We start from the raw sequence: 9,485 nt of genomic DNA on the forward strand, positions 1-9,485 counted from the left end.
GTTTGTAAACAAAAATTTTATAAATATAACGTTCCTCTTATTATATAATTGTTTTTAGATATTTAACTACGTACAGGTATAGTAGCCGTAACAAGGATGGCAATCCTATCTCGTTTGATGTGATACTTCCCATTGCATCTCCCTTTATGTCTCCAAAAACATATTACTCCTTTCTAGAGTTGTTTAGACCTCTATTTATGTAGTGTATTTCTGAGATGGTTCTTTAAATTTTGCGTATGATTATGTGATTCACCTTCCCTCAATGGGAATTAAGCCCATTGCTTGTAATGTGTTAATATTGCATTTTGTGTGAAGGATGATGAACTTACTTAATCTTACTTATCAACAAGGGTACGTGGGCATTGTATGAGCAAGCAGTGAAACTGGTTAGACCTTCCCATTATTAATCCCTTAGACATTGCATCAACAACTAGCAGTGCTGCTTACACTATCAGCAACCACTGCAACTAACTGCTAACCAACTTCTCATATCCTCCTTAATTCATTTTAATTAGTTTTGAAGAAAACGTTAAAATCCTGATTAAACGTATTTGTGATTTATTATCATGTATACTACTCATGTATTGCAGATTTTCAGTGATGATGAAGAGGAGCTAATTATAGAACTACCTCCAGCTCCGTTATGTGAGTATTGTATATATAATAGCGAATGATATGGTCAAGTAATACTTGTGTTTGCGACTTAAATTTCAGCTACATAAGTTTTTTTGTTTTCGTAATTATATATCTGTTTTTTTTAGGAGTTTTTTGATAAAAAAAATTTGTGCACGTGAATAAAAACTTTAACATTTTGTGCAATCATAAAGATTACATATACGATAAAATTACATTCACCTTCATTTTGAAATTTGTTAAAAAGATACTTCGGCCCATTTTTTAGGTTAAAATTATATTATAGTTTTTCTTCTATGGTGTTGTCTTCCTTCTAATAAAAACATATAACATTGGAATTATTTTTTAACTTAATTTTTTTAAATTTCAATAGTTAAGGTATTACGTATGTTAAATAGATATAATATAAAGTTATTGATAGACGTTCAAGGGAGCTTCACATAATATATAATTAAATTCTTTTTAGATAAATTGATTATTTATTAAAAGTAACAGATGTCATATTTTCATTTGAAAAAACTATCATCAATACTTAATAAATTGATCTAAATTTTGTCCTTGGATTAATAATAAAAAAATTCGAGAAAATTCTTTTTGTTATATTTTTTGTTTGGTTGGGCTCTGTTATATGGGAAAAATATTTCTGCAGTTACTGGAGATAAATTATCTGTATTTATTGTCAAAATGATGTCGTTTTGGTATTAAAATTTTAAAAAATTATAAATATAAAAACTATTATAACCCTGAAACAAATTAAAATTATAAAAATATCTTAATTTCTGCTAAATAACTTATCTATGAAGAAGCTGAAAAAAGCGAACCCTTGATATATATATTATATCATCCGATTCGACCACCAACTTTTCGCTAAACCGATAAAACCGTAACTTAAAACTTGATGAGACTGAACATAATAATAAACATGTTTGGTTTTACAATTGTTGAGACTGAAATTCTGGTGAAAAATTTAATATACTTTACCACGGTTATACAATTATTCTATTTTATTCCATTACTGTTCGTATAGCTTTCTCTTTTTTCTTTCTTTCTCAATACTATTCTAATGAAAACAAATAACAATTTTTTTATGCTCACATTATATATTATATTTAAGACGATTTAATTTATGAAGAGAATGATTGAACAGAAATAAAACCAACTACTCAGTTCTCATATAATATTAGTTGTGATTTATTAAGTTTGTCTAATTCACATATAAAACTTTTAAGTTTATTTTAAAAATATTTTGTTAAGGGATATGAACCCTAACAGAGACACGAAGAGAAATTGAAAGAATACAAAGACACTTTTATTATTCCAGAATAGTCTTCTTCGGTTACAGATGCCACTTTTATACAATGGCACTTCAACTCACTACATGCATCCCTCCAAACCAATTAACACATGGGTAACTAACTAATTGCCACCTCACTATTGTAATGTATCAGCTATTACTAATGTACCCTACTGTTATACTGATATACAACTACACAGCTATATAACAGACACCTAATAGACTCCTTAATATGCTGGGCTAACTTCACATATGAGAGACAAAGTCCTTAGCCCACACGTAACATTACCTTCCCCTCAAAACCGGACCTTGTCCTCAAGGTCCCAACGAAAAAAAAAGAAAGAACTAGGACTTTGTACTGTATAACATGTGATTCTAACTCCTTCACCATAATCTCATAGATTTTGTTACCACTCTTCAGCACTTCTTCACCATAAAATTCTTGTGCAATGTGGCATCCAAGAACAGTGTCAATGAACCAGCCAAATGCTTTGGACGAGAATGGGACATTGATCATGTCGTTGAACCATCTAGCGTGGGTGTGTACAGGACCATAGCCCTTAAATGTTGTGTACTCATTGAAGTATTATGGTATAGAGAAGCCCATGAAAATAGAGAATCCTAAGATGGATTTAGTTCTAAAGCTGTTTAAATTGCAAAACTGAAGGAATTCGAGACCTACAAAACCCACATAGGCAAAGAAAAGGCAATATAAAGCTGCAACTATTGGCCCTGGGATTGAAGCAAAGACAGATCCAAATTGTCCAAGTATGGAGAAAAAGATCATGAATCCAGCTGATATTTGAACAGCCCTTCGGCTACCAACTCGTGTCAAAGCTAAGAGTCCAGTGTTCTCCACAAACACTGATGATCCATTTGGGTCATAAACATCTATCTCTGGCCTCCTCTCAATTGTCTGAAACAATTTATAAATTGCAGCTTAACCTGCGGCAAAAGCACTCACGAAACGAGATGCTTGGCCAAGTGGCATAGAAGCAGTTAACACATCAACAATCACAATGACCACCGCACTCGAATCATACCCTTTTTCCATTATCATCTTTCCTCCAAACCATACAGCCAAAGCATAACCACAGAAAATAACTAGCATATCTATGCCAAGACCAATGACAGCTACAAAACCATTGTGAACTCCTGATTTGTAAACATCTACAAGAAATTTTCTATAACTAGATACTACTTCTGTTTCCCCACTAAAGGATGCAACAGTTCTTATTGAGCCAATTGCTTGTTCAACTACATGTGTAGCTTTAGAATTCACGTTTTGACCTTTGGAAGTCGTCCTTCCAATGATAAGGACCATAGCAACGCCAGAAACACAAGGAGGTGGAAGAGTGGACAACATGACAACAGTAATAAGCCACCATTTGATAAAAGCTATCACAAAGCCACCAAAGAATGTTGCTACTAACTACAGAAATTTCCCAACAAGCTTAGGAGAATTTTCTACACCATAAGAACAAACCTCTCCTTCAATCTTAATACCGGTAGCCTCTGAAACAACATCTCTTACTACAACAGCTTCATTAACAGTCCTTAATTCTGACAAAGGTCGATTGCCAACTAACTCCTTGAAGGACCAAAACGAAAAGAGAACTAGAAATCCTCCCGGGTCCCAATAGAACATGCAATCTAAGATCACCCAACCAAATAAAGAACATGCATTATTTTTCACGCATTTATCTGAGGGGGAAAATATGACCTTGAAGTTAGAGGTATCATTATGGTCCGCCATTTCAGCAAACATCTGGTGTGCATAACCATGTATTTTCTGCTCCTTTGCTTTCTTTAGATCTTCTTGAGAGAGATTCAACTGAATCTGCGATACTGAACTCTTTGTAGCTCTTGGGATTTGTGTATCTGGTGGTGAGGAGGTAGGTCTCGGTGATTTCCGCTTACCCACTAGCTTAGAATGCACAGATCGCGGTGATTGTTCCACAGAGAGACGAGAATTTTGCAAGAGAGATGGTGATTCTTTCTCTGAAACTGAATTCTTTTCCCTCGATTCAGCCATTTTATTCTTGGTTTCGTCATTTTCTTTCACCTTACTTTCTCCTCCCGTTGCGTCCCTCGCCAGCACCGCGAACGTCGGAACACCCTCGCCGAAAGTCGACCGCGGCAGATCCACCAAATTTAGAGAGTCCACAACATCAACCGACACCTTCTTGGGAGTATGGTGGATTTTCTTGAAGCAACTTTGCAGCACCACATTTTCCCCTGAACAATTTTCTCTAACCAAGATTGCAGCGTTGTTGGGAGCATGGTGCATAGTTCTTTGATTCAAAGAAAATTGTGTTGCTCTTGCTGTCAAGGCATCAGTACTCAGAAGTGCAACGTGAATTTGCTGCAACAGATTCTTGATATTGGAGAACAAAGCTTGATCTTCAATGAGACCTTGCTCCATTCGCGTTTGCATCTTGAATATCTTCCTACGTTCGACAAGGATGAAGATTCAACGAGATGAAAACATGATTTTTTTTTGTTTGCAGAAAAAATGACAAAGTCCACAATGATGAAAGCACCAATGTTAAGGGATATGAACCCTAACAGAGACACGAAGAGAAATTGAAAGAATACAAAGACACTTTTATTATTCCAGAATAGTCTTCTTCGGTTACAGATGCCACTTTTATACAATGGCACTTCAACTCACTACATGCATCCCTCCAAACCAATTAACACATGGGTAACTAACTAATTGCCACCTCACTATTGTAATGTATCAGCTATTACTAATGTACCCTACTGTTATACTAATATACAACTACACAGCTATATAACAGACACCTAATAGACTCCTTAATATGCTGGGCTAACTTCACATATGAGAGACAAAGTCCTTAGCCCACACGTAACATATTTTTAACTCCTTTTACTTCATGTTTACTTTTTTTTATTTTTATAATAACTAACATGAGGCTGACATTAATTTGTCACTAAAAATTATAAATAATTAAGACACGTGTTAAAGAACCTTGAGATACACCACCCCAAAAGCTAGCTCTAAGGGTGGGAGTGCCCAAGGCCTTATAAAGGCCACATTAGTTGCACATGCAACCAATATGAGACTATCTATCTCAACACGCTCCCTCACACAAGAGCCCATTGGGCTTGAAGAGTGGACAATGCAACAGGCCCAGCCTACCTGTGCTAAGAAACGCCACAAGAGAGAGAAAGTGGGGGGCGACGAGATTTCGAATGCTCTGATACCATGTTAAAGAACCTTGAGATACATCACTCCAAAAGCTAACTCTAAGGGTGAGAGTGTCCAAGGCCTTGTAAAGGCCACATTAGTTGCACATGCAACCAATGTGGGACTATCTATCTCAACAACACGTGAGAATTCATTTTATATCTATATAAAAATAATAATTAAATTAATATTTCAAACAATAATAATAATAAAATATATTAGTCTAATTAATCCAAATCCTCATAATGTTTCCTTCTAGGATCCTTAACCACAATCTTCCAATGTCCATCACACAAACTAGCATTCCTTGCTCTTCTTCTTCGTTGTTTTATCCTTTCATCCATTTTCTTTATAAGCCCACAATATGATTGCAACTCTTTAGGCATGTTATGATAAACCTTCCACCACATCTTATGAGCTAAGTCACTCGCAAAAACATGGAGTTCCTTCATGTCCCAGTTACAGTCATAATCTCTATAACACATCCATGGCTTCAAACCCAAGTAATGTATCACATACAAGTCCTCAGGAATCTCATGCTTCTCATCATTCCCTTTCCCTTGTTGAAAACTTTTAAGGTAGTTTAGCTTCCTTGGTAACCGGTGCCACCATGTGAAAATCTCGTTGACCAAACCTTGATCACCACCATTATATGGTTTAACCTTCAAAGTTTTCTGCATCGAGTTCTCGAACATGCATAGGGATGGCTCAATAACCATCAACCCGGAGTTGAACAAAGTAAAATCATTAGGTGAAGCAGATAATTGAGGGTAAGCGAAGAAAGCATCAATGTTCTTTAGGACTAGAAGATCAGAATCTAGGAAGATGATTTTGTCATACATGGTGAGTTGCCATATTCGTAGCTTGCTATAGTTCCACTCATTATATGAACCTTTTTTGGCAAAGGGGTTTAAGATACGTTGAATGCGTTTGATCTTCCATCCTGAAGCTTTCAAACCTCTTATGGATTTGGGACCAATTGATTCATCAGCAAGGAGGAGTAGGTCTCTTGTGTAGTTGTTGTTATATTGAAGGATGCTTTTCTCTGTTTGAAGAATGCTTTGTGCTAAAGTTATTGCACCACACACATAAGCTTCTGAAGAGTGGAGGACTGTCACATAGGCTAATCTTAGGACACGCATGGTGTAATTGTACTTCAATGTCGCTGGTGATTGTGATATATAGGCCCTCCATACCTCTTTACCTGCACATGATAACCAAAATATGTTACTTTTTTTTTTTTTCATCTTATTTTTTGGTAACTCCAGAGCAGAATGTCACTTCACTGGTTGGTTTTATGACAAATGACTTAATTTCTGATCTGGATCCATGTTTGGAGGAAAACCCACTTTATAACATATTTCTGCATCAAGTTTCATTACACTTTTATTGTTAGAAGTCATCTATATATTTCTTCACTATGTGGTGAGCTTCACTATAGAAAAAGGAACTTAAAGAAAACATAACCCTCTCTCACATAGAAGAGGATCTTCATTCCTTTAATTATGCTTTTCTTTCTCCTACATGCTGATCAAATGCCAAAAAAAAAAAAAAAAAACCTCAATTCACTATGAATTTATGTCTTTGAAAGATAAGTAATTTTTAATTAAAGTGTATGCTAGCTACTTTAATGTATTAAAAAAGAGTTCATATCATTTTACACTGTTTTAAATTACACTCATACTTTTAACTGTTGATTCTATTTATGTCTAACTATTTTAATTTATTAGACATACGAATAGTTGGATACAAGTAAATCACATATCTAATTGATCACATATACTTAAAAAAAAATAAAAAAAATTAGATATCTTATTGTTCCTTAATTGGAATGAAAATATACCTGTTTCTGCATAACCAGGAGCAATCTGGCAAGAACCAACAGGCATAAGCATCTTCTGCCTGAGGCTCCTTAAATCAGGCTTGTACACCCAATACTCACCTAATTGATGAAACAATAGGTCATCACATTTGAAAATATCTACCATGGGACCACATGACCCAATAAACACAACATAAACCGGTTCATAAGCATCCAACTTCATCACCCTTCCACTCTCCACTGCCAAATTAGCCACCACCAAATTCACTTGCAACCTAAACACATCCCTAACCCCTTCCATCCCTGACCCCTTCCCACATGGAACTCTGGCAACCACCACATTCACATCTCGGTAATCCTCCCATGTTGGCATTGGCAAATCCTTGCACTTTGGCTTACCCCATTTCTCATCTTCATCAATCCACACAGGAAAAAAGTCTTTCCATTTCAAGTTCTCATCAACATGATCAAAATCAATAGATAAACTCTCTACTTGTGGGTGCAGTTCATCTAGTTGCTCATAAAGATTTGCATCCATTCTTGTAGTATCAATATTAACTAGACCTACCATAATCCTCCTGTTATCAAAGTTTTTTTCTATGACATCAAACCAAGCAGGTTTTCTTTTATCCACCTGAAGTGTGATGGTAATATTAGGGACTCTTTTGGGCTTCACCGAAAGTACAAAGAGTGCTAGGGTTATGGAAACAAGCAAGAAAATGAGAAAAGTTGTTTGCTTAGAACACAAATGTGAAAGGGAGAAAGACTTGGAAGCCATTTCATTCCAAGTTTTGTATTTGTGCAAATTTTTTATAGATATATTCATATTCATAAGGTTTTAAAATGAAGTTTTGCATGACGGTATGTTAGATCAGGTGCCCTTTTGTCACGCTCGTGATCCAGACGTGCTCACAACATTAGTGAGAAAAATTCTTAGGTAGGAGCTGCTATCAAAAGCTCCAACGTCCCAATTAAGGTAGCATGCATTTATATTATACAATGGCCGAGCCAGCAATTTTTTGTGGAAGGGAGCAAAATAACAAGTGTTGTGTTTTTTTTATAAATCATAATTATTTATGTAACCAAAAATAATTTTCATAATTAAAGATTTTTAAGAATTTGAAGGGGGAACATTTATCGTTTATATGACCAAAAATAATAACAATGATGCTCACAACTAAAGGCTTATATAAATTTAAAGGGGCAACTGCCCTCTCTAGCTCCACCATTGATAGTGCATACAGTTTTTTTTTATATTTTTTATTTTAAAAATTGTTTATCAAGTCACAAAATTATTATTTTAACCAATCGCAGACTCCAGCTTTTATATGCTCTGAGTTCATCATAGAACCCGAATCAAATAATTTATCTTTCTTTACAGTCCTTCTAATCAAAAAAGCTACACCTCAGCAAAAGAATTTAAAACTAAACAGAATAATGGCATTTAAAAGGAAGAAAAGATTTTCTGCTCAAGTGTCAATTTTGAATTGGAGAAATAAATAAGGGAAGAGGTGATTTGAATTTCATTAAGGTAAGCAAAATATATTATATCATCTTTTTTAGGTACTCAAATATCATTATTTGACATATACAAATATAAATTTTAAGATGAATTCTTGGTGCATATATATATATATATATATATTCTTGGTGAAATGTTCTAAATTAATCATAGTATACCATGCGACACAGAACATCTCTGTTGACAAAACTTTTTGTTTCCACCTTTACATTTTAAGTAATCATTATTGGAAGACATGAAACATCTTTCTAAGACCAAATTAAATAATGAATATTACCGTACCTTTGTAAATATTCTTTTAGCAATTTATTATTGTGATATTGTTGAGTGAGATCTTTAGCATCTAACTAATAAGTGGATATGATATATCCTGCATTGTCTGCCAACTGCTGATAGGAAATTGTCCATGCTAAGTCAATTTGGCCACCTAAAAATGTAGATTTTTTTTAACATTATATTTAGTTTTTCCTCCCTAATAACACGGTACGTAGTACATACATAAATTCAATAATGATGAGGTAAAAAAATGTAAAAATATGGTGGCCGGAAAAAATGCAAACAAGTTACGTATTATAGTTTGATTGTGGGTAACTGGATCCATAGAGGTAATAAACATAAATATAGTGGCCGAAAATAATGCAAACAAGTAATATAATTATTGTTGAGAATTTAATTGTAAGTGATAAAATCTTCAATTGGATAGGAATGGGCTACACAACACAAGTAATATATAAGTTAAATGACTTAATAAATTTTTTTTTTTTTTTTGGTACATTGCCAGGAGGTATCCCCATTCAACCTTCTCCGGGCACCATGCCCTTGGGGTACGGCCCGTTTGGGCTAGCCCCTCATTGTAACAGAGACTAATCGCCTAACCGAAGATTTTTTAGCTTATCCTCTAGCCTCCAAAGATTTTCCAAGAAACTGCTTGAGGCAGGGTTTGATCCCTGCACCAAGCAATCCCTTGGGAGCTCAGCTGCCAACTGAGCTACCCTTGGAG

General features: G+C 34.8%; 1 protein-coding gene across 1 annotated transcript; it reads right to left on the reverse strand.

Annotated features, from left to right (window-relative positions):
• Positions 1-5,368: 5,368 nt before the first annotated feature.
• Positions 5,369-7,741, reverse strand: LOC133284918 (putative UDP-glucuronate:xylan alpha-glucuronosyltransferase 4). The gene is made up of 2 exons (XM_061482053.1): positions 6,985-7,741; positions 5,369-6,345 (listed from the first exon to the last, which is right to left on the reverse strand). Exons 1-2 carry the CDS (start codon positions 7,739-7,741, stop codon positions 5,369-5,371), a joined length of 1,734 nt encoding a protein of 577 aa, XP_061338037.1.
• Between the last annotated feature and the right edge of the window lie 1,744 nt (positions 7,742-9,485).

Source organism: Gastrolobium bilobum, unplaced genomic scaffold, assembly GCF_033153095.1.
Source record: "Gastrolobium bilobum isolate Gb01-03AN ecotype WA unplaced genomic scaffold, APGP_CSIRO_Gbil_v1 utg15403, whole genome shotgun sequence".
Lineage (NCBI taxonomy): Eukaryota > Viridiplantae > Streptophyta > Magnoliopsida > Fabales > Fabaceae > Gastrolobium > Gastrolobium bilobum.

What these genes read in the sequence shown, in the direction of transcription:
- LOC133284918 (XM_061482053.1), bottom strand. Translation starts at nt 7,741, where the DNA reads ATGGCTTCCAAGTCTTTCTCCCTTTCACATTTGTGTTCTAAGCAAACA. An exon ending in TCCTGGTTATGCAGAAACAG is followed by an intron (nt 6,346 to 6,984) that starts GTATATTTTCAT and finishes TATCATGTGCAG; the next exon opens with GTAAAGAGGTATGGAGGGCC.